Here is a 25229-nt window from a genome sequence, read left to right as displayed (position 1 = left end):
TGCCCTTCCAGCCGCAACCCATCTCTGGGAAACATCCACACTCATACACTACGGACAATTTAGCCTACCCAATTCACCTGTACCACATGTCTTTGGACTGTTGGGGAAACTTGCAAACACACACAGAAACATCAACTGACCCAGCCGAGGCTCGAACCATTGACCTTCTTGCTGTGAGGCGACAGCACTACCTACTGCGCCACTGCGTCGCCCTGACATATGAGTATGATCCTAACATAAATAGTATTTTTTAATTGCTGAAAAAAGGTCATTTTCAAGTCAGCTATTTGAGAGAATCGCAGATAAGTCTGCGACACCCGTGAGATATTTGGCATGCTAAATATCTGGAGCTGTCAGCGATTCTAAATCATGCCGTGTGAAATGAGTTCTGACTGAAAATAACATCGGGGATCACCTACAGCCAATGAGAGAGCAGCATCCACTAGTGTGGGTATCTGCAGGTCAGCGGGAGGTTGGGGGAGGAGTTAAAATCGCTCATTTTCAGTTTATTTGAGCCCAAGAAATGAAGGAAAAACTAGTGTATATTTGGCAGGAGCACCAGTGTCTGTTTGACGTTCATCTGAACAATATCACAACCGGGTCGAAAAAGAAAGAAAGTTGAAGAGAAATTGCTAATTCCCTTTAAGCCAACCCAGGCTCATTCTGAGAACGTAGTCCCGGGGACGTTTCTGGAGACCGCGAAATACGTCCCGGGAGGTACATATTTTTGCGGTTTTTGTTTTCACGAGTCTGCGAGAGGCCGCTGTGCGCGCTTTTTCCCGCGCCGTTCTCGCGTAAACCCGCTGGAGGCCGCTGTCGAACGACCTTCCGGATGACAGATGACCTTCCGCCTGTCTGCCTGGATAACAGAATGATTGACCATGCGACCGGCCAATCGGCTGGCCCACCCTCCTCCGTCCCTAAACCCAACCAACGACGATTCACAAAAGCCGTCCAGAAAAAGAAAAGCCCTCGTCTGATTTTTACCACGTTTTCGGATTTTGACCACATTCTCACCCTGTGACGAACTTGTTCGCTTCATTTTTTGGATTTTGTTTTTGTTTTCTTACCTGATTTCTGGAACCGCTCTTCACCGGATTCGAACCCGGTCGTCGTGGTCAGCCCCTCACTGCGCCTTGAGTCCGCCAGAGTACACGAAGAGCTAACCGGACAAACTGGTTGCAGCGGGAAAGCCCTCCACACGGAGGCGAGCGGCCGGCTGACCAGCCGGCAAGCGACTAAGGGAACGGCGTCACACCGCCCCGCAGCGTTCGCTTAAAAAAATGAAATGCAGCCATACGTATCTCCGGCTAAGTATTTCGCGGTCTCCAGAAACGTCCACGGGACTACGTTCTCAGAATGAGCCTGGGTTGCTTTAAACCCAGGTAAGCAAAATAAGTCAATTTTCTACCCCACTAAAGGCTTCCTTCTCATTATGTAGTTAATAACAAATGATATACTACGTGACCTCGAGTTGTTTCCATGTCACTTCTCGTTTGTGTTTGGTTGTGAGACTATTATGGACAAAGTTGTTGCCGGTTCTCCTATTTTAAAGTCATTCAGTGTGAAGACCCCTGTCGCCGATCCATCTTGCAGTGTAAACACAGCACCGACAGAACGCTTCCGCAGAGAGTCAAGCAGTGTGAAATCATCTGTAACACGACTACTTTGAAAATCATGCAGTCTGAAATAGGCATTATGCCGATTTCAGTCTAAATAGTGCTTGTCTAGAATTCGGTGATAGTTCCCTCTGGTGGTGTGCGAGGGAGGAGACCAGAGTTTCACTTACAACAATTGCTTATTTTTCTAGTATCGTGCAGGCCTACTCCAGATCCACGCAAACACACTTATATTATTGGAATGTTACACATAGATGTGTCATGTCTTGACAGAAAAACAAAGAAGAGAATGAGCACATCCTGCAGGAGTATGGCTTCTGTCTGATGGACAACCACCGGGAGCGCATCGGAAACTTCCGGATTGAGCCTCCGGGTCTGTTTAGAGGCCGCGGGGACCATCCGAAGATGGGCAAACTGAAGCGCCGCATCCGGCCCGAGGACATCATCATCAACTGCAGCAAGTGAGACACTCATCTTTCTGCATTATATTACTATTTTCAATTGTGTAGGGATCACCAAACTTGTTCCTGGAGGGCCGGTGTCTTGCAGATTTTAGCTCCAACCCTAATCAAACACACCTGAACAAGCTAATCAAGATCTTGCAAGGTATACTTGAAACATCCAGGCAGGTGTGTTGAGGCAAGTTGGAGCTACAGGGACACCGGCACTCCATGGTCGAGATTGGTGACCCCTGGTGTAGATTCATAATAGTAAAATAGCAGTAAATACAGGGCTTGTGTTAGCGCTCCATTACATTGGATCTGACATTGAGAATTTTTGTGTTTCTGCAATATACAGTGGGTACAGAAAATTAATCAGACCCCCTTAAATTTATAACTCTTTGTTATATTTCAGCCATTTGCTAAGATCATTTAGGTTCATATTTTCATATTTTTCCTCATTAATGTACACACAGCACCCCATGTTGACAGAAGAACACAGAATTGTCGACATTTTTGCTGATTTATTTAAAAAGAAGAACTGAAATCTCACATGGTCATAAGTATTCAGACCCTCTGCTCAGTATTTATTAAAGGATCCTTTTGATCTAATACAGACTAAAGCCTGGTTTATACTCGACTCGTATGCTAGTTCACTAGTGCGCGGTGAATGTGACGTCATCACGGTGTTTGCGGATGTTTGTTTTGGGTGCGTGCGACATGATTTCAGCTGGCGGAGCGCATGTTTTTTTGAAGACTCGAGCGAACAGTTCGTGCAGCGCCGCGTTTGATTTGAGTTGAATATGAAACACTTTAAAGAGATTTTGTCTGAAACAGGTACGACTGTACTGATATCTTTATGATCCGTCCATGCGTGGGCATAGGTATAACCAGATGACCAATAATTATTGGCTAGAAATTGTAACAGCCGTGGGAAAGGAGGAAAGTTTTTGTTAAAAAGTTTAGAAAAATTTCAGGGAATAATCAAAAAGAGTGGGCATGGCAAAAGTCAAGACCCAGGTGGTTTTAATACACAATTACAGAAGTTTTTCCACCATTCATAGGCTTTACACTGATGTATATATTACAATTTTGAATTTAAAACAATTTAAGGTCCCACTTTATATTTGGTGTCCTTAACTACGCTGTACTTGCATCAAAAAATAAATACAATGTACTTACTGTGTTTATAATGTATTTGAGAACACTTGTGGTGCTCTTAAGTTGGGATAGGGGTAGGGTTATGGACAGGTTTGGTGGTATGGGTAGGTTTAAGAGTGGGTTAAGGTGTAAGGGATGATCAACAGTGTATTTACAAATGTAGTTACAGAACTAATTACAGATGTAATTACATACAGGTGTTTAATCAAGCGTAAGTACACAGTAAATACATGTATTTACACAATAAGTACATTGTAATGAACGATTAATTCCTGTGTGAGTACATATTAGTTAAGGCCACTTAAATAAAGTGGGACCCAATTTAATATTTACAAAACTAAAATGAAGTCACAAATTATGTCTTTGATAACTGGAAAAGAATAATTGAACCTATCAGTTTACAATACTGATGGCCTGTTTTTCTAGGCTTTATTGGTGATAATGGTCAGGAATGTTGGACCGTTATTGCCTTTTTAGCATTAGAAGAGGACAGAAACTAGCCAGACAGTAATATGTGAACTGTGGAGCGGGCTAAATCTAAAATAAACATCTGTATTTTTTAGTAAGTATACTTTTTTTTTGCTTTTATTCCTGCCATAATAAAAATATATTTGTAGAGCAACTCATGTTCTGTTGTCATTCATATTTTACTAAACTTTAATAGGTAAAACTGTCCGAGATATGAACAAAAGCAAGTGCTGCATCAAAGTTTTATTTAAAAAATGTTGAATGGTTATAAAAATCCTTATAATCATTAAAATAATTAATAAAAATAAGGAAAACAATTAGTTTTAAAATCTTGAATGATATTAATGATATGACGTAGTTCCAGAAACTTTCTCTGTTTATCTGTTTGATTTTAAGGTCAGTTCCTTTTGACCGCCCCCTGTCGTTTTAAAGAATATCACAACGGCCAACGCAGCTTCGTCCGTCTCGTGAGGTGCGCGCACAGTCAGTGGAGGTCCGCGATGCGGTGCCAGACGAAAGTATAAATCCAGCTTTATAAAGTCTTTTTGGGAGAGATGCCTCAAGTTTTTCCCACCTAGATTTGGGGATCCTCTGTCATTCCTCTTTGCAGATCCTCTCCAGTTCTATCAGGTTGGATGGTAAACGTCGGTAGACAGACATTTTTAGGTCTCTCCAGAGATGCTCAATTGGGTTTAAGTCAGGGTTCTGGCTGGGTCATTCAAGAACAGTCACGAAGTTGTTGTAAAGCCACTCCTTTGTTATTTTAGATATTAGCAAATGGCTGCAATATAACAAAAAGTGAACAATTTAAGGGTGTCTGAATACTTTCCGTACCCACTGTATATTGCGACATGAATACAATTTCACCAGATGGCTTGAATAGCTCTTTTTGGAAATAAATCTTGAATTTAGATTGATTGGGGTGATTTTGTAAGGGTGTGAATCATGTTTAAACATAATAAACAAATTACAAGCAAGAATAATTACAATAGAGCAATGGAAAAAGTCAAAGAAACCGGAGAGTCAAACAGAATTCAGGTACAGAAATTGAATAATGAAATGTGAAATAACTCTATATAGAATTCAGCGTAGTAATTCAGTAAAACGATTCTTTATGAAAGTTATAAACGTACATTTTTGTGCCCGAATGCTTTACACTCTATTAAAATGCCTTTAAAACACATGCAAATGATAAAGTTTCACTCTGGTTTGGTTATACTTTGCAACGACTCCTCAAATCCGATGTATTTTCAATTGTTGGTCAACTATAAACCCATCTCAACATTGCAGATCCTGCGATGTGACTGTTGCGCACACACACATCGCAATATCGATGTGCAACCTTAGTTTATATGCTATACCTGGAAACGTCATGGAAATTGGTTTCAGAAATATCTGTGTGCTCGAATATATTTGAGATGACAATATTGGGTAAATTTGAAATACAATTGCGAGGTCTGTCTCTTCACATGACGTTCTCTGTGTGGGGTAACAGCAACTGAGCAATTCCAGCATTGTGGATGTGACGTTTGCAGTAAAATGTTAAAGGTAAATAAAGCGAGAAAGTATTTGTTAACATTATATTGAAACATCTGTTTATATTTTCCAAAACAACTCACCAGAGTTAGGGGATCGGAAAAATATGGGTTGGGGATGGGGTAAATATCTGTGGGAAAGATGCATGTGTGAGTATGTGTGTTTGCACGAGTGAATGTGTAAAGTAGAGTAAATCCCTTTTCTCCGAGCAGTAAATGTGTGTACCTGTGTAAGATGGTGATGATGGTGTTTCATCCTCAGAGACTCAGTTCAGCCCAAAGCGCCGCCGGGCACCAGGTGGAAGGAGGTCCGCCATGATAATAAAGTCACCTGGCTGGTGTCCTGGACTGAGAACATTCAGGGCTCCATCAAGTACATCATGCTGAATCCCAGCTCCAGGATCAAGGTCACGAACACACACTTCTCAGACGATACTAAATGTGCTCGTTCATAATATAATGTGGTGTGTACCAGTGCAGGACTGACGTGTGCTTCATCTGTCACCGCACTTATAAAACTCTTACATATAATCTCTTACAAATACATAGACGAGGATATTGGTCAAAGCTGATACTTGAGGGATGATGTATTTTGGATGTAATGAAGTATGTGAAGGCAGCAACATTTTAAAATCACTAAATATCTGAATATATTAGTCTTATTTAATTATAGTATTAGGAATGTTTCATTTGCATAGGAATGAGCTCTTTTGTTTATTGATTTATTCATTGTCAATATGACCAAACAGAAGAATTTAATGTGTTTTCAGTATTCATCTGGGTCGGAAAACAACTTTTTTAAATTGCTACCCACTGCGCCACCGTGACGGCAAACTTATCAATATATCGATATAATGTTTAGCGATGCCACACACCACTGCTACTGTTAAGTGCTGACTGTTAAGTGTCCAATTGTTGAACTGATTGTGAATATGAGTTTTTTCAGTGGTAGTAAATGTGTGTGTGTGTGTGTGTCTCAGGGAGAGAAGGACTGGCAGAAGTACGAGACGGCGCGGCGGCTGAAGAAGTGTGTGGAGCGCATCCGGGCGCAGTACCGGGAGGACTGGAGGAGCAAAGAGATGAGGATTAGACAGAGAGCCGTCGCGCTGTATTTCATTGACAAGGTCTGTCTTCATCACACACTCACCACTTCACTACACTCTCTGCAGTACAACTGTCTCATCTTCACTCGTAATTAAGGTAACCCAGGCTCAGCGTGGATGCGTACATAGGTCTACATTTCTGGAGGCTGCGAAATATGTACCCGGAGCTACCGCAGCTTGCAGTTTGTGTTTTCGCAAAAGTCCACCAGAGGTCGCTGTGTGCTCTTTTTGATGATCTCAAATTTCTCTCGTACGTGCCATTTGCACGTCCTCTTCTCGTGTAAATCCACCAGAGGACGCAGTAATATATATTTTAGCCAGCCAGCTTGCTGTCAACCAACTGACCTGCCCATCCCCTTCCTAAACCCAACCGATAGTGTCTTCAGAAGCAATCTAGAAAAAGCAAAAGCCGTCACTGCCATGTGATTTTACCACGTTTACCTAATGGCAGTCAGGCTACCTCTGGAAAGCACACAAAGGGCTGTGACACAGCAATCCTTCTTGCCTATGTACCATCCTGGATGAGCTTCACTACCTGAGCCACTTGTGTGTGTTGTAGACTCCATCTCATGCTACCATCAGAGTAAAAGCACCTCCAGCATTCAAAAGCATAGGAACTAAGAAGTGGCAGAACCACTCCTTTATTGGGAGTCTTGCTAATTGCCTATAATGTCCACCCGTTGTCTATTCCATTTGCACAACATCATGTGAAACTGATTGTCAATCAGTGTTGCTCCCTAAGTGGGCAGTTTTTACAGAAGTGTGATTGACTTGGAGTTATGTTGTGTTGTTTAAGTGTTCCCTTTATTTTTTGAGCCCCTTTTTGTAGCACCATATGACAGAATATCGCATACTCAAACTCTCGCATGACGGCAGCTTTATCATTGTCCTGTGTTTGTTTTGGTTTAGTTGGCTCTGAGGGCTGGTAATGAGAAGGACGAGGGGGAGACGGCAGATACGGTGGGCTGCTGCTCGCTGCGGGTGGAGCACATCAAACTGCATCCACAACTGGACGGACAGGACTATGTGGTGGAGTTCGACTTCCTGGGAAAAGACTCCATCCGCTACTACAACAAAATCCCTGTGGAGAAGAGAGTAAGAGAGAGCCTGAAAAACCTGAAGGAGCTTTCATTAGTGAACCCGAACCACAAAACCAGCCTCATGTTGCACAAGTATATATTTATATTGTTATTTTATCGCTGTGATTTTGTAACTGCTGCTTATTTGGTTTATTTACTGTTTATGGTTTATGTCATGACCACTCTGAGAGATTTAGTATGGTAATGAATAAGTACAGTTAAAGTCAGAATTATTAGCCCCCGTTTATTTTTTCCCGAATTTCTGTTTAAGAGAGAGAAGATTTTCTTCAACACATTTCTAATCATAATAGTGTTAATAACTCATTTCTAATAATTGATTTCTTTTATCTTTGTCATGATGACAGTAAATAATATTTGACTAAATATCATTCAAGACACTAGTATTCAGCTAAAAGTGACATTTAAAGGCTTAACTAGGTTAATTAGGGTAAAGTTAGGGTAATTAGGCAAGTCATTGTATATCAGTGGTTTGTTCTGTAGACAATCCAAAACAAATATTGCTTAAGGAGGCTAATAATATTGACCTTAAAATGGTTCATAAAAATTAAAAACTGCTTTTATTCTAGCTGAAATAAACCAAATAAGACTTTCTCCAGAAGAAAAAATATTATAGGAAATACTGTGAAAATTTCCTGAATCTGTTCAACCTCATTTGGGAAATATCTGAAAAAGGAAAAGTAATTCACAGGAGGGTGATAAATAAATAGACTTCAACTGTATACAGCAATGTTGATGTGTTTGGTCTTGGTGGAATAGATCTGCTATGCTGCTGCTGCTTTGATTATTATGGCAGAGCAAGTACCGAGACCTGCTACTGCCAGTATACTTACAGACATGCTATCTAAGAATATAACACAATGCTGCTGCAAACAATATATATACATATATATATATATATATATATATATATATATATATATATATATATATATATATATATTTATAGTTGCAATCTGAATTATTAAACCCCCTGAAATATTCGCCCCCCTGTTTATTTTTTTCCCTACTTTCTGTTTAACGGAGAGAAGATGTTTTCAACACATCTCTAAACTTAATAGTTTTAATAACTCATCTCTAATAACTGATTTATTTTATCTTTGCCATGATGACAGTAAATAATATTAGACTAGATATTCTTTAAGACACTTCTATACAGCTTAAAGTGATATTTAAAGGCTTAACTAGGGTAATTAGGTTAATGTTTGTGTAATTAGGCAAGTTATTGTATAATGATGGTTTCTTCTGTAGACTATCGGAAAAAAATTATAGCCTAAAGGGGTTAATAATATTGACCTTAAAATGGTTAATAAAAAATTAAAAGTTGCTTTTATTCTAGCCGAAATAAAACAAATCAGACTTTCTCCAGAAGAAAAAATATTATCAGACATGCTGTGAAAATTTCCTTGCTCTGTTAAACATCATTTGGGAAATATTTAAAAAGAAAACAAATTCAAAGGGGGTTGAATAACTCTATATATATAACCTCTCTCTCTCTCTCTCTCTCTCTCTCTCTCTCTCTCTCTCTCTCTCTCTCTCTCTCTCTCTCTCTCTCTCTCTCTCTCTCTCTCTCTCTCTCTCTCTCTCTCTCTCTCTCTCTCTCTCTCTCTCTCTCTCTCTCTCTCTCTCTCTCTCTCTCTCTATATATATATATATATATATATATATATATATATATATATAAAACCCCTGTAGCAGATCTAAACACAGGTGGAGCTGGGATGGAGGAGAGGGAAACAATTGCTATTAAATTATAGCATAGAACAACATATTGCAAAAAACGTTTTTCCTAGATTTTTTTGTCTTGTTTCTTGTCCAAATATCTAATAATTCTTCAATCAAGAAGCATTTTCTAGATGAGCAAAAATATGGTCATTTTTAAGAAATAATATTTCCAAATTATTTGTTTATAAAACCAGCAAAATAAGCCTTGACCATACATATTTTGCTTATCTAGAAAATGCTTGTTGGTTTAACAATTTATAAATAGAAAAATCTATGGTGGGCGTCATGGTGGCTTAGTGGTTAGCATTGTCGCCTCACAGCAAGAAGTTCGCTGATTCGAGTCCCGGCTAGACCAGTTGGCATTTCTGTGTGGAGTTTGCATGTTCTCCCCGTGTTGCCGTGGGTTTCCTCTGGGTGCTCCGGTTTCCCCCACAAGTCCAAACAAATGCACTATAGGTGAATTGAATAAGCTAAACTGGCCATAGTGTATGACTGTGTGTGTGAATGCAAGTGTGTATGGGAGTTTCCCAGTGATGGATTGCAGCTGGAAGGGCATCCACTGCATAAAACGTATGCTGGATAAGTTGGCGGTTCATTCCGCCGTGGCGGCCCCTGATTAATAAGGGACTAAGCTGAAAATTCTATGCTATTGATTTAGATATGATACCAAGGTCATACATTCTGGTTTCGATTAGAATCCAAAATTATTGTATTGAGTCCCACAAAGGTGATTTCCTGAATAATCTGATTAGTTTTCTGAACCCTCAGATTTTCCTATAGTTGTATCTCAGCCTAATTTTGTCCGATCCTAAAAAAACGCACATCAGTGGCAATGGAAAGACGTTCAGGTTATGTCAGTTTCTAAACAAGCTGACTCTCATGACTGGTTTTGTGGTCCAGGCTCACATTCGTTCTTCACTTTTAGGAACTAATTGTGTCATTTGGTTTGTTGTCATGTTAGGTCTTTAAAAACCTTCAGCTGTTTCTGGAGAACAAGCAGTCTGAAGATGATCTCTTTGACCGACTCAATGTAAGCCATTTTAAGTTGAGCTTCAGCAGAAATGTGCATCTTTCTTCAACCTTATTAATTAAATACTACTCAGTAGTGTGTGTGTGTATATATATATATATATATATATATATATATATATATATATATATATATATATATATATATTTATATATATATATTTTCTTATGATAAAATGTATATAATAAATCAGTAACGTATATAATGTATATGTATATAATAAATCAATATAAAATAACGTGTATACTAATTGTGTAGTTATTGTATTTGATACATCAGGCTTTCATATAGTCTGATGTAGTGAGAATATGGAGCTCAAACTTTTCTAATCTTGAGTTTTTGTCTCGATATTTTGATTTTCTGCAATATATTTTGCAATAAAGGCAGTTTCTCCAGCTAAATTAAATTGCTTTTTGGGGGGGAAATAATATACAATTTTAGTCTTATTAGGATAATTCAGCACAACACATAATAATCAAATTACAAGCATAGAGAAATACAAAAGAGCAATGATGCAAATGAAAGAAACGGTGCTTTTCAGATTTTATTACAGCTTGAATATTTAGATAGTCTTCATCGTATAAATAAATATAAATGATCTTTGTGATCTAAAGCTATAAACATCATTTTCTTATGCTTTTAAGCTCTCTTGAAATGCTTAATAATCACTGATCTGAAAAATCATGCAAATAATAAAACTTGAACTACATGATGGACATACACTTTGCAATGACAAACTATTGTACCTGATCATAATTACTGGACATTGCACATGCTACAATGTGACTATAGTGGGTGTGTACATTGCAATATCTAGGTATATACAGTATGCTGAAATGATATATTGTGCAGCCCGAGTATATCATCAATAATGAGTTGTGCTTTATATGGTTAACGTGACATGAAGTCTCTTCTCTGTTGTTTAGACGTCGATTCTGAATAAATATCTCCAGGAGCTGATGGATGGATTGACGGCCAAAGTGTTTCGCACGTACAACGCCTCCATTACGCTCCAGCAGCAGCTGAAAGAACTGACCAGCCGTGAGTCTCTCTCCTCTGGAGTCTATTTGAGAAAACCCTTAGAGTTTGTTGGTGTTTTTAAATGACCTCGAACCCATTTGTGCTGAATGTTACAGCTGGTGAGAACATCCCTGAGAGGATCCTCTCCTATAACAGAGCCAACCGAGCTGTGGCTCTTCTCTGTAACCACCAGAGGGCGCCACCCAAAACCTTTGAGAAGTCCATGCAGAACCTGCAGACAAAGGTGAGAGAGATTTACAATCACCATTATCATGGTCTTAAAATGTCTTAAATTTCAAACAACTAAGTTATAGGCCTTAAAAACTCTTAAATTTACTGGAATAAATTCAAGTTAATTAAGTTAAATTTACTAAAATAAATTCAAGATAATCAAGTTAAATTTACTGGAATAAATTCAAGTTAATCAAGTAAATTTACTGAAGTTAATCAAGTTAAATTTACTAAAATAAATTCAAGTTAATCAAGTTAAATTTACTGAAATAAATTCAAGATAATCAAGTTAAATTTACTGAAATAAATTCAAGATAATCAAGTTAAATTTACTGAAATAAATTCAAGTTAATCAAGTTAAATTTACTGAAATAAATTCAAGTTAATCAAGTTAAATTGACTGAAATAAATTCAAGATAATCAAGTTAAATTTACTAAAATAAATTCAAGATAATCAAGTTAAATTTACTGAAATAAATTCAAGATAATCAAGTTAAATTTACTGAAATAAATTCAAGATAATCAAGTTAAATTTACTGAAGTTAATCAAGTTAATCAAGTTAAATTTACTGAAATAAATTCAAGTTAATCAAGTTAAATTTACTGAAATAAATTCAAGTTAATCAAGTTAAATTTACTGGAATAAATTCAAGTTAATCAAGTTAAATTTACTGAAATAAATTCAAGTTAATCAAGTTAAATTTACTAAAATAAATTCAAGATAATCAAGTTAAATTTACTGAAATAAATTCAAGTTAATCAAGTTAAATTTACTGAAATAAATTCAAGTTAATCAAGTTAAATTTACTGAAATAAATTCAAGTTAATCAAGTTAAATTGACTGAAATAAATTCAAGATAATCAAGTTAAATTTACTGAAATAAATTCAAGTTAATCAAGTTAAATTTACTGAAATAAATTCAAGTTAATCAAGTTAAATTTACTGAAATAAATTCAAGTTAATCAAGTTAAATTTACTGAAATAAATTCAAGTTAATCAAGTTAAATTGACTGAAATAAATTCAAGTTAATCAAGTTAAATTGACTGAAATAAATTCAAGTTAATCAAGTTAAATTGACTGAAATAAATTCAAGTTAATCAAGTTAAATTTACTGAAATAAATTCAAGTTAATCAAGTTAAATTGACTGAAATAAATTCAAGTTAATCAAGTTAAATTTACTGAAATAAATTCAAGTTAATCAAGTTAAATTTACTGAAATAAATTCAAGTTAATCAAGTTAAATTGACTGAAATAAATTCAAGTTAATCAAGTTAAATTGACTGAAATAAATTCAAGTTAATCAAGTTAAATTTACTGAAATAAATTCAAGATAATCAAGTTAAATTTACTGAAATAAATTCAAGATAATCAAGTTAAATTTACTGAAATAAATTCAAGTTAATCAAGTTAAATTTACTGAAATAAATTCAAGTTAATCAAGTTAAATTGACTGAAATAAATTCAAGATAATCAAGTTAAATTGACTGAAATAAATTCAAGTTAATCAAGTTAAATTTACTGAAATAAATTCAAGTTAATCAAGTTAAATTTACTAAAATAAATTCAAGATAATCAAGTTAAATTTACTGAAATAAATTCAAGATAATCAAGTTAAATTTACTGAAATAAATTCAAGATAATCAAGTTAAATTTACTGAAGTTAATCAAGTTAATCAAGTTAAATTTACTGAAATAAATTCAAGTTAATCAAGTTAAATTTACTGAAATAAATTCAAGTTAATCAAGTTAAATTTACTGGAATAAATTCAAGTTAATCAAGTTAAATTTACTGAAATAAATTCAAGTTAATCAAGTTAAATTTACTAAAATAAATTCAAGTTAATCAAGTTAAATTTACTGAAATAAATTCAAGTTAATCAAGTTAAATTTACTGAAGTTAATCAAGTTAAATTTACTAAAATAAATTCAAGTTAATCAAGTTAAATTTACTAAAATAAATTCAAGTTAATCAAGTTAAATTTACTGAAATAAATTCAAGTTAATCAAGTTAAATTTACTGAAATAAATTCAAGTTAATCAAGTTAAATTTACTGAAATAAATTCAAGTTAATCAAGTTAAATTGACTGAAATAAATTCAAGATAATCAAGTTAAATTTACTGAAATAAATTCAAGTTAATCAAGTTAAATTTACTGAAATAAATTCAAGTTAATCAAGTTAAATTTACTGAAATAAATTCAAGTTAATCAAGTTAAATTTACTGAAATAAATTCAAGTTAATCAAGTTAAATTGACTGAAATAAATTCAAGTTAATCAAGTTAAATTGACTGAAATAAATTCAAGTTAATCAAGTTAAATTGACTGAAATAAATTCAAGTTAATCAAGTTAAATTTACTGAAATAAATTCAAGTTAATCAAGTTAAATTTACTGAAATAAATTCAAGTTAATCAAGTTAAATTGACTGAAATAAATTCAAGTTAATCAAGTTAAATTTACTGAAATAAATTCAAGTTAATCAAGTTAAATTGACTGAAATAAATTCAAGTTAATCAAGTTAAATTGACTGAAATAAATTCAAGTTAATCAAGTTAAATTTACTGAAATAAATTCAAGATAATCAAGTTAAATTGACTGAAATAAATTCAAGTTAATCAAGTTAAATTTACTAAAATAAATTCAAGTTAATCAAGTTAAATTGACTGAAATAAATTCAAGTTAATCAAGTTAAATTTACTGGAATAAATTCAAGTTAATCAAGTTAAATTGACTGAAATAAATTCAAGTTAATCAAGTTAAATTTACTAAAATAAATTCAAGTTAATCAAGTTAAATTTACTGAAATAAATTCAAGTTAATCAAGTTAAATTTACTGGAATAAATTCAAGTTCAACTTAATTGATTTTAAACAGGTCTTCGTTTTCCTCAGTCCATGTTAAGCTACCCAATCAAGTCGACACCCATCCAAAAATCCAACAAAAGTACAATTTTTAACTCTACCAGTACGGTTTAATTATCATCAGGGCTTAATTTGAGCAGTTCCCCGAACAAACCCATGAAATAAAACACACACAGCCAATCGCCGAGGCTGCTGGGGGGGGCACTATTAGCTAAACATAAATCATTAGGATTACACTATTAGCATCTCTCTTTAAAACTAATAAATTTGTTCCAAACTGGTTCATCTTTTTCTTTTTTTTCTGTTGAACACAAAAGAAGATATTTTGAAGAAAGCTGGAAACCTGTAACCATTGACTTACATTGACAACATTGACATAGTATTTGTTTTTCCTTTCATTGTGGAAGTTAATAGTTACAGGTAACCGATGTAAAATATATATATATATATATATAATATATAGCTGATGAATCAAAGAAACATTGACTTACGTCGTTTCTTTGCCTACTTTTATTTAAAATTTCGGTCGGGTATAATAGTACACCACCTTTTTTTTAGGACTACACCACTGATCTGCACGCTGATATCTTACGTGTGTTTTGTGCTGTCATGTGACTCTGTAGATAGATGAGAAAAAGAAGCAGCTTTCTGCAGCTAAGAAGGAGCATAAAGCAGCCAAAGCTGATGCCAAGGCTCTTCATGATGAGAAAAGTAAAAAGTAAGCGGTCTTTTATTGCTGGTCAGCTCTTAAATCTTCTGTTTTTATTTAATGAAGTAATTATTACTAACATTTTTAATATTAATAATGTATTCAGCTTATATTAAAGTGAATTTGTTATGTGCTTTTAGACATGATGGCCTTTTATGTTGTTTGTATTGTAGCATTTGCTTTTTTCAATTTGGCCCATATATGAGCTCATTTGTCCCATTTTTGACAGTATTCCATCCCAAATTGTGAAAATAACCAATAGAGGAAGGCTTTAAGAAGAGGAATCAATACCCTATAGGCTACAGTATTTAATTTAAAACTAATTTTGACAGATTCCCAATTTTTATTTATTTATTTATTTATTTTATGATGGATGATAATAAATTAGCATTTAAAATATGTATTTTTTATATTTCTGAAGTTTTAATCTCATTGCATTATATATAAAACTCTAACAAATTGTAAGGAAGTATTTTTGTTGTAAAACTGTCACTAAAATGCAGTATTTAAACCTCTAATATCTGCAAATATCTGAAAAAGAACCACCCCGTTTAATAGGCTGGCTACGAATCTGATATATATATATAATTTTTTATATTTATTTTTTGAGGGGGAGCTGTGCCCCTGTAGAGCTTCATGTCTAGCAACGCCCCTGGATAATAGTGAGAACGTTTAGATTTTTGGGTGAACTGACCCTTGAATATAACAGTGTAACGCTGTGATTTAGGAAGTAATTGTGGAGTGTTTTTCAAAGCCATGTGTGTTTTCTCTAATAAACATTTGCGTGTGCTGTATCGAGGGCGGTGGAGACGAAGAAGAAGGCTGTGCAGAGGATTTCAGAGCAGCTGATGAAGCTGGAGGTTCAGGCCACAGACCGCGAGGAGAACAAACAGATCGCTTTGGGCACTTCTAAACTCAACTATCTGGACCCGCGCATCTCTGTCTCCTGGTAAGACGAATTCTGTGTGCGTTCATTCTCAACTGCCATGTTGGACCCGTTTCACATTTACGGGTTTCTCAGCAGCTGAAGTCATCATTTGGCCCGTTTCCACTGAGAGGTTCAGTACGGTATGATTTGGCATGGGTCACCTTTATCAGGCATGTGTCTCCACTGCCAAAGGGTACCAATAGCAGGTGTGGTGTACGACAGAAAGTTGCAGTCAACGTCATTTTCGCTTGAAGTTCACATATCATATGAGAAGCACTTCTAACTAAACAAATGCTTCATACACATAAATACTTTTGTATAAACGAATGTTCATCACTAACCTTTCTATGAACAAGATTTGATTACAGCTGCAGATCAATGATAATGCAAAACAGCCGACTGTATCGTCTGTTATTATGTAAAATAATAAATAAAACATTTATGAACACATACAGAGAATTACAGTCTCTGAAATGTTACCAATAAAAAATACCCAAAACTTATATTTCAGATTTATTTGGGTTCATAATCGATATGAAACGTACAGTCAGTACAAACCTCTCATCTTTAATCTTCTCCAGCACATGTAACCTCTTGTTAAAGAGTATTTCTGTCATTTCGAGTTCATAATAGTCCAAAAGGTGATGATAATAGTTAAACATGGACGTTTGTTCATGTTTTAGGTTGCTGAAAGAATCATTTGCTCCTTTGTTTTTTCACACTCTGGCATTTGTCCGTTTCTGAAAGCATGTCAGAAGCACTTCAGTAATCACGCACATGCAGGTCGTTATTTCAAATATAGACGTGCTGCGAGCGATCGCGAGTTCTCTGGAGAAAGTGAAACCGCTCACGCTTTCAGACGGCCTCATTAACAACAGCAGGACAGACGCAGATTCTGCTCTTCTTCTTGGCTTTGTGGCTGTTCATCAAGATGTCGCCAAGGTTTGTTTGAGCTCGGGTCGACCATGGCTCGTTATTTTATGTATATAGTATTACGAACGTTTTCATTCTCCTGGCTTGTGAAGACGCTAGTGATGTTTCTCAGTAAACCAATAGCGTTCAGCTGCGTGTCTGGCTCCGCCTTTTGGTACCCTTTTGTTGTGATAGGTACCCTTTGGAAAGGGTACCCAAAAAGTGGTACAGTACAGTTAGCTTTTTGGTATCTTTTAACAGTGGAAACGGCCATAAAAGCATACCGAACCGCACCATACCACTCAGTGGAAACGGGCCACGAGCGCAGTGAATGGGAGAGTATAACAAATAAAGTTTTTACAATCCTATTTGCTTAAATATTTATTCATTCATTCATTTTCTTTTCGGCTTAATCCCTTTATTAATCAGCGGAATGAACCGCCAATTATCCAGCACATGTTTTACGCAGTGAATGCCCTTCCAGCTGCCACCCATCACTTGGAAACACCCATACACTCTTATTCACACACATACACTACGGACAATTTAGCCTACCCAATTCACCTACAGCGCATGTGTTTGGACTTGGGAAACCGGAGCACCCGGAGGAAACCCACACCAACTCGGGGAGAACATGCAAACTCCACACAGAAATGCCAACTGACCCAGCTGAGGCTCAAACCAGTGATCTTCTTGCTGTGAGGCGATTGTGCTACCCACTGCGCCATTGTGCTTCCCTGTTGCTGATATAATAAAAGAAAAACTCCATGATGGTGTTATTAAGACTTTCAGACAGTGGAAAACAATAGTGTGAGACTGATAACGACAGACAGAAGAGAGAACAACGCCAAATTTACTGTCCTGCCCCCAGTAGACGCTGCATTACAAACACCTTGCACAAGCGGTAATCAGTTTTTTTTGTAACTTTGTGAAAAGATAACACACATACATATAAATGCACATAGGTTTTATAAAATGTCTACATATTGAAAGCTTCAGGGATTTAAGATGCAGATGACCGCTAAACCTGTCATAACAGTCTTGTGACTCCATTCAGGTAGTTCAGCTCTTTAGTATTTGTGTGTCAAAATAGTTTTCAGGTTTTTTTCTCTTTCTTCGAAGTAACGAGGGGAAAAACACACATGCGGGAACAATGGGCGGTTTTCCTCCTGCATGTAATGTCTGTGGGTGGGAAATAGTGGCGTTTCAGGCCCAAGAAAACCCGACTCCTGCCTCTGTGTGAACTGTCATCAACCCACCTCCGTCTTATTTTTGGAAAACCTCCCCTATTGACACAATGGCCCGCTCGCCGGTTTTGTTTTGGAAAAGCTTGGAAGAATATCTCTTTGACCTTTACTCATGCCAAGAGCACATGTGAAAGAGACTTTCTCCAGCAGCGATGTCTTGTTTACCGCTTTCTTCCCTTCACAGGTGCAAAAAATGGGGAGTCCCGATTGAAAAGATCTACAGCAAAACACAGCGGGACAAGTTCGCCTGGGCTATCGACATGGCAGATGAGGACTTTGAGTTTTAAATCACCCTTTTTTTCCTGTTGTTGCTACTTTATGAAGGAGATTTCGCAGCTTAAATAAGGGTCTCATTTATAAACGTTGCAAACACACAAAAACCCACTTGTAACTCAGAGTAAACAAACCCTGAGGTCATATAAATACTTTCCTCTCTTATTAGGCCTACATTTGAAAATAATAGTCTATTTAATTGATTTATCTTTCATAATATGACTCATTTTTGCGATTATATTAAAACTGACCAATCAGAATTAAGTATTCCAGACAGCTGAATGATAAGTAAGAGATACAGTACATCCAGGAGGTTGTTATCGCAGAATAAATCGCGACAGGCTTAGCTGTTGTATTCTGCGATGGTCGTTTTTGCGATTGTTGTAGAACAGGGGTCACCAAACTTGTTCCTGGAGGGCCAGTATCCTGCAGATTTTGGCTCCAACCCTAATCAAACACACCTGAACAAGCTAATCAAGGTCTTCCTAGGTATACTAGAAACATCCAGGCAGGTGTGTTGAGGCAAGTTGTAGCTAAATCCTGCAGGGACACCGGCCCTCCAGGACCGAGATTGGTGACCCCTGTTGTAGAACTTCAGATTCAGTTTCCTATTAGAGAAATGATTAGAAATAATAAACGTCTTAAAGCGGTCGAACTACTTGCTCTACAAACACGTGTGTTCATGACTATACATAAGAAACAATAAGAAAATATCAGCTTGCAACATCAAGCAGCAGAACGAGCCGTTTTTAACGTCTAAATATCTATAGAAGTGAATGAGAGCGGAAGTCTCGAGTCAAAGAGATGCCAATGGCTGCGGCCGCGTCAAGATTAAGGTCAATGGCTACTGTGTGTAACGTTAACATGACTGTAAAATGTAGCCTTTGCGTAAGTGCAATCCTACCAAAATATATCAATAATAATTAATTACTCTTTTTATTTACCCATAAGCATTTTACCCATATTAGACAAACCTATTGTATTGTCTTTTTGGCCAAACTAACTGTATTAACTGCAGCAGAAAATAGTATTTTAATCTTTTAAATGTCACACACTTCTGTCACATTTTCTTTCTTCGTCACACAAGAATCTCAAATGTTATTTCTGACTAATTGTTTCTACATATTGGGCGTAAAGAACAATTCATTTGTGGCTTATTTTAATATTCATGGCAGTTCATGAGCTGATTTGCATTAATTATTTATGGTTGAATGTGAGTGTGTAAAGGGCGGGATTTAAATTTTTTTCCATGTACGCAAATTCTCTGGCCCGCTGTGATAAAGCCAGGAAAATAAGTATTGAACAGCGTTTTTCTCAGAAAACATATCTCTAAAGGTGCTGTTGACTTGTTGTAACAACCAAAGTAATCCATATATGTAGAGAAAACAAATCTAATTAGTTTACAAATGAAGTTATGCATAATAAAATGAAATGAAACAGGGAAAAGTATTGAACACATGAAGAAAGGGAGGTGTGGAAAAGCAGTGAAGGCCCGGACAGCAGCTGAAATCTCTTAATAGTTCGTCAGCAATCCTCTGCCCTTCCTCAGTGTAAATGAATATCAGCTGCTTCAGTCCAACATCTACATTAGCAGATGATCAAGATGAAACCAGGGTGGACATTTCAGCAAGACAATGATCCAAAACATAGCCAGTGAAACTGTCAAATGCTTTCAGAGAAAGAAAATCAAGCTGTAGAATGGCCTAGCCAATCACCTGACTTCAATCCAATATTAAATACAAAATAAAGCTCAGATTTGATAGACGAGATCCCAAAAAAACATGAAGATTTTGACATGATTTCTTCTGTCATTCCATTATTACACTTAATTAGTATTTCAGATTTCTTTTGTTTCCTTTTTATGTTTGTTTTGTTTGTGCTTTTACCAAAATCTGCTTCAATTCCATATTAACAGCTCCTTTAGAAATATTATTCCCAGGAAAAAACATGACGTGTTCAATACTTATTTCCCTCACTGTATCTAAAGCAAAAGTAATGTGTAAAGATGTGTGTATAGTTTAAAATTTTTTTACGTGCGCAATTTTCAGCATTCTGCGGTACAGTACGTCCACCTTTAGGAAGATTTGAATGCAAAGTTATATAAATGAGACCCCAGGTCAGGAAATATCTCACGAGGAAACGTAACTATTTTACGTTTTGTCAGTTTAGTGGTGAATTCGTACAAATTTGTACGTCATACAAAAGTCGTACAAAAATGTAACATTTTTAAAAGGAGGCGTGGCACCAAGCCACACTCCTAAGCCCAACCGGCCCATTGGGGCATGAGCAAATTATACTAAATTGTACGAATTTATATGAATTAGCCTCTAAGTCAAAAAGTAACGAATTGCCGTGAGATTGTGTTGGTTTAACACAGAATATTTGAAAACTAAAGAGGGCCCAATACAGTTCCTTGCTGAACACTATGTCTTTTCTGCGATTAGCTCATCTCATGCCTTCAGTTCTCAGCTTTCTTTGGTTTAGCAGTTTATGAATTGTATGTTTTAGTAGATACAATACTGCAACCGCTGCAACTATCGAGCGAAATGAACGGAGAGATGAAAATGTGAAATGAGTAACGATGTAAATAGATGTTTTTAGCTGACGTGTATAAAGTAAACAATCAGAGGAGCCAATGTCCAATGGAAGCATTGCAACCGTCTGTGGATTCGTCTGTTTTTTTTTTTGCGTTTTAATGTTTCTATCAGGGATGTACATTTTGTTTTTTGATGTGTGCAAAGAAATGTATTTTGCTAAAAGAATATGCCGCTTTTTATTATAGTGATTATTCCTGTGTATCCTATAGCATCGTCCCTTCTTTTATTGTTATTATTATGTAATTTATAATCTGTATCTCCTGTGTTATACCAGTTTCTCATGAAAGAAAGTATTTATATGTGGCACAGCACTAGTTATGCTGCGGTCACACTAGAGTTTGTGCTTGCGAAATTCTGTTGTGCGGCGCTGCGAAAAGGGGCGGGATCAAACAAGATGATTAGACGTTTAAAAAAAGCGAGCGATTGCTCCATATTTTAAATTTCTGTCCAGAGAGGTCGTGTTTTGATCTTTAATTGGTCTCACACAATCACACGATGCGATTTCGCAGGTCAGAGTTCACCAAGCTTGAACTTTACAGCGCAGAAAACTGCGAAAGTTGTCGCAACGAGCTTGCGTTTCCGGTCATGCGTATGAATGGAAGTCTATGGGGTGAAAAGTCTAGTGTGACCACAGCTTTATACAACAGAATGAATGCTGTAGAATGCAGAATGTCACAGATTTTGGCATAGTTTGAGTGAATAAATCAAATGTAGGTCTGTACACTTGATCAAATCGCCATATGGACTAGCGTCTGTCAATATTAAAACCCAAAAAGACTATTTAAGTATGTCGTCTGCATGTTTTGTCTGTTTATTGTGAACGAATGGCCCACGACCAGTCAAAATAAGTTCAGTTTATCTTGGAGAAAGTATAACGGGAGCTAATTTTGTTTTACAGATTACCCAAGAATGTAGTTAGCTTTTGGAATTACTCTAAAATGTAGCCATTTTGAATCCAGTAAAATAACAATAGAAGAAAACAAATTTGGATTAAAATAACATTTGGGAAACATCAAAAGACATAATACAGTGAAAAGTATCCACTGCCAGTTAAAATATAAATAATTCCAACCCAGGCTCATTGTGAAAACATACCTCTACAGACGTCCCGGCGAAATACGCCCCGGCAGCACGTTTTTCTGCAGTTTTTGATTTCGCGAATCCACTAGAGGCAGCTGTGTACGCTTTTTGAGATCTCAATTTCTCTCGCGAGTGCCATTCACGCCTGCTGTTCTCGCGTAAACCCACCAGAGGCCGCTGTTGACTGACCTAATGACTGTCTGACAGATCGACTGACCCACCCTAACCTTTTCTAAACCCAACCAATTGTATTGATTGAACTGCTCACCCATTTCCCTCAACTCAACCAACAAATTTCAAAAGCAATCCAGATAAAGAAAAGCCCTCGTCTGATTTTTACCACGTTTTCAGATTTTACCACGTTCTCACCCTGTTATTTACTTGTTTATTTTATTTTTTGGATTCTGTTTTTGTCTTACCTGCTTTCTGGAACCGTTCTTCACCAGACTCGAACCCCGTCGTCGTGGTCAACTCCTCTCTGCATCTCAAGTCCGCCGACGTACATGGCGAGCTAACAGGACAAACTAGTTACAGCAGGAAAGCCATCCATATGAAGGTAGGCGGTCAGCTGGTAAGCGCGAAAATAATCATACCGCCCCGTAGCGTTCGTTTAAAAAATGAAGTGCAGCCATACGTACCTCTGGCTACATAATTCACGATCTCCAGAAACTTCTATAGGTCTACGTTTTCAGAATGAGCCTATGCTACATAGTTCTGACTATATAGACTTGTAAATAGAGGCATGTTGAGAATGTACCTGAATGTTTAATTTTAAAGTAACGTAAGGCCTTGTTTACGTACAACATATTACGAGTATTTGGAAAGTATTTTTAACATTTTATCCTCACAAATTTACAATCTTGTTTCACACAGGAGTTTAAAAACTAAGACAAATATCAGCTCAAATCCTAGCTTATTTTTATACCATCCGAAAACAAAGGGGGACCACTTCTGTAGGACGCTTATTTGTGTGTTTTAAATAGCTATAATCACACTAAAATCATGGTTAGAGCTCAGACTTTGTAAATGTAGAAATGAATCCCATTGTAAATCACGTTGGGCTATGCTACAATGCTAGCTTAGAGGTTTATTTTGCTTTGCATTACTGTATTATAGGTCATTAACAGCTCATGTTCAGTGTGATGTTTGAGAGTTGAACTCTACATTGGCTTTTCTTCAGATAAGTTTAGACTAAAACTGATATTTCCTACAATATTGTCACCATTTATGACAGCGAAATGTAAAGGTTGAGCCAGAACAAAATTGACTTGATACTTGAGTGCAGTAAACTGAAGTAAAAGTACTCTCCAAGTGGTGTTTTTGGGAATTCAGCTGACAAAATTTAAATAAAAGAAGCGTGCCCTCCTGTGAAATTGTAAGTATTTCAATTGTAAGTATTTAAAGCTGTTGAATGTACAGTCATGCCCAAAATTATTCATGCCCCAGGGGTATTGTAACACGGGGAGCGACAGAGACAACTGAGGTTTAGGATCCACTTGCAGGTTTATTCAACGTCAGGGAGGCAATGGTCAACACAGGTGCAAACAGATGTATAAAGGCAGTCCAGAATCGTAGTCAAACACAGGCGAGAGGTCGGTAGACAGGCGGCAGACAAGGAGAAAGGGAAACCAGGCAAAGATCCAAAAAACACGGAGGAACAAGACTAAGGGAAACGCGTTGTAGTGTCACTTTACAGATATTAAGACTCAGCAATGGAAATGAGAGTGTGTGCTGTTTAAGTAGTGTCTGTAATCAGTCTTTGACAATGCTCAGGTGGTGCGAGTGTAATCAGTAGAGACTTGGAGCAGGTGTGAGTGTAAGTGTGGCATGACTGAATATGTAGTCCATTTACAAGCAGATTTGTAGTCCTTATGTGCAAACCAGCGATCTAGGAGTTACGATCGCTTGTGACCGTGACAGGTATGAATAATTTCAGCCTTGACTACATATTTTTAGTAATTTCTAGTAAATAATTTTTTGACAATCACCTTATATTTTGAACTGCAATGATTTCAGAACATTACGTTTTACTAGTTATTTTGCAGGATACTACTATTCAAGTTCAACTTAAAGGCTTAAATACGTTAATTAGGTTAACTGAGCAAGTTAGGGATGAATGCGGAACAATACAGTATTTTGTTGATGTTAAAAAGACACTTGTTTATTGAGATAATGAGGCTGGAATGAAGGTTTTAAGGTCATGCTGTCCACATCCTCTGTGCCCTGTGCTGTGATCGTGTGAATGTGCCGTGAAGGTGCACTTGAGGCTTTGGTTGAAAACCTCTTCCTCTGAGGGCACTGCACATCTGCACACTTCACCAGTGCACAGCATGCTTTCTTTCTGTCCGACAAATACTCAGCGATGAGGCTAAGCTGTGAAGAGCGTTCCAGAATCAAAGATCTACAGTCCATTCATCTTCTGAACACAAACGAAGATATTTTAGATGAAATCCGAGAGCTCCCTCATCCTCCATAGACAGCAACGGTCCCAAGACACTGGATAAAGTCCAGAAAAGGAACTGAAAACGTTGTCAAAACAGTCCATGTGTCTGCAGTGGTTCGACTATAATCTTAGAAAGCTTCAGGAACGCTTGTGTGAGTCAAAATCTGTAAGATCAGGGTTCGCATTTACTACAGGGAATTACGTGTTGCACTGCGTTCACACAGGGCATTAACATAGACGTTTTAGTAAGCTGAAACTGTCAGTCCAGTTTTCAGAGTTGAAGATCAGTTCAGTTCAGTTCAGCGTGCTTTAATTTTCACTGCTGAAAGTCCAAGCACTGAAGAGCAAATCCATCGATGCGCAGCTCCACCAGTCCCAAACCAAGTGAGCCAGTGGCGACTGGCGAGGAGCAAACTTTACCGATTGACGAAAGTGAAGGGATAGAAACTTCGAAGGAAACCAGGCTCAGTTAGGCCAAACTGTTTATGCAGAGTTGTAGTCGGAGGCTGGAGAACACTGGACGTCCATCGTGGAGAAGCTGCAGGTGTGAGTAGGTCATCGGCGGGTGTTCCGGCTGGCCTACGGGATCAATGCGGAAACTGAGGTCTTTCAGGTGTCAAAATCTAGATGGCATACAGCTGACGATACAATTATCGTGACACTATACAACATTTTTTACATTACTGTGAGGGTTGGGTTTAGGGTTGTTAATGAAATACAATTTAATGGGTAATTTAATAAATAGTCT

General features: G+C 36.7%; 1 protein-coding gene across 1 annotated transcript in view; it reads left to right on the top strand.

The window, feature by feature from the left end:
* Window positions 1–20178, top strand: part of top1b (DNA topoisomerase Ib) — a 36721-nt gene extending 16543 nt beyond the window's left edge. Inside the window, 10 exon segments of the mRNA XM_056449496.1 lie at window positions 1893–2080; window positions 5486–5630; window positions 6204–6347; window positions 7236–7421; window positions 10110–10178; window positions 11105–11219; window positions 11315–11442; window positions 14916–15010; window positions 15801–15950; window positions 18273–20178. Of these exon segments, the coding sequence (XP_056305471.1) occupies window positions 1893–2080; window positions 5486–5630; window positions 6204–6347; window positions 7236–7421; window positions 10110–10178; window positions 11105–11219; window positions 11315–11442; window positions 14916–15010; window positions 15801–15950; window positions 18273–18375 (1323 nt within the window). The 3' untranslated portion in view covers window positions 18376–20178.
* The last annotated feature ends 5051 nt before the right edge of the window (window positions 20179–25229 follow it).

This window comes from Danio aesculapii, chromosome 23 (genome assembly GCF_903798145.1).
Source record: "Danio aesculapii chromosome 23, fDanAes4.1, whole genome shotgun sequence".
NCBI lineage: Eukaryota > Metazoa > Chordata > Actinopteri > Cypriniformes > Danionidae > Danio > Danio aesculapii.
Note: the sequence above shows the minus strand (reverse complement) of the source record. Positions and strands in the feature narration are given on the sequence as shown.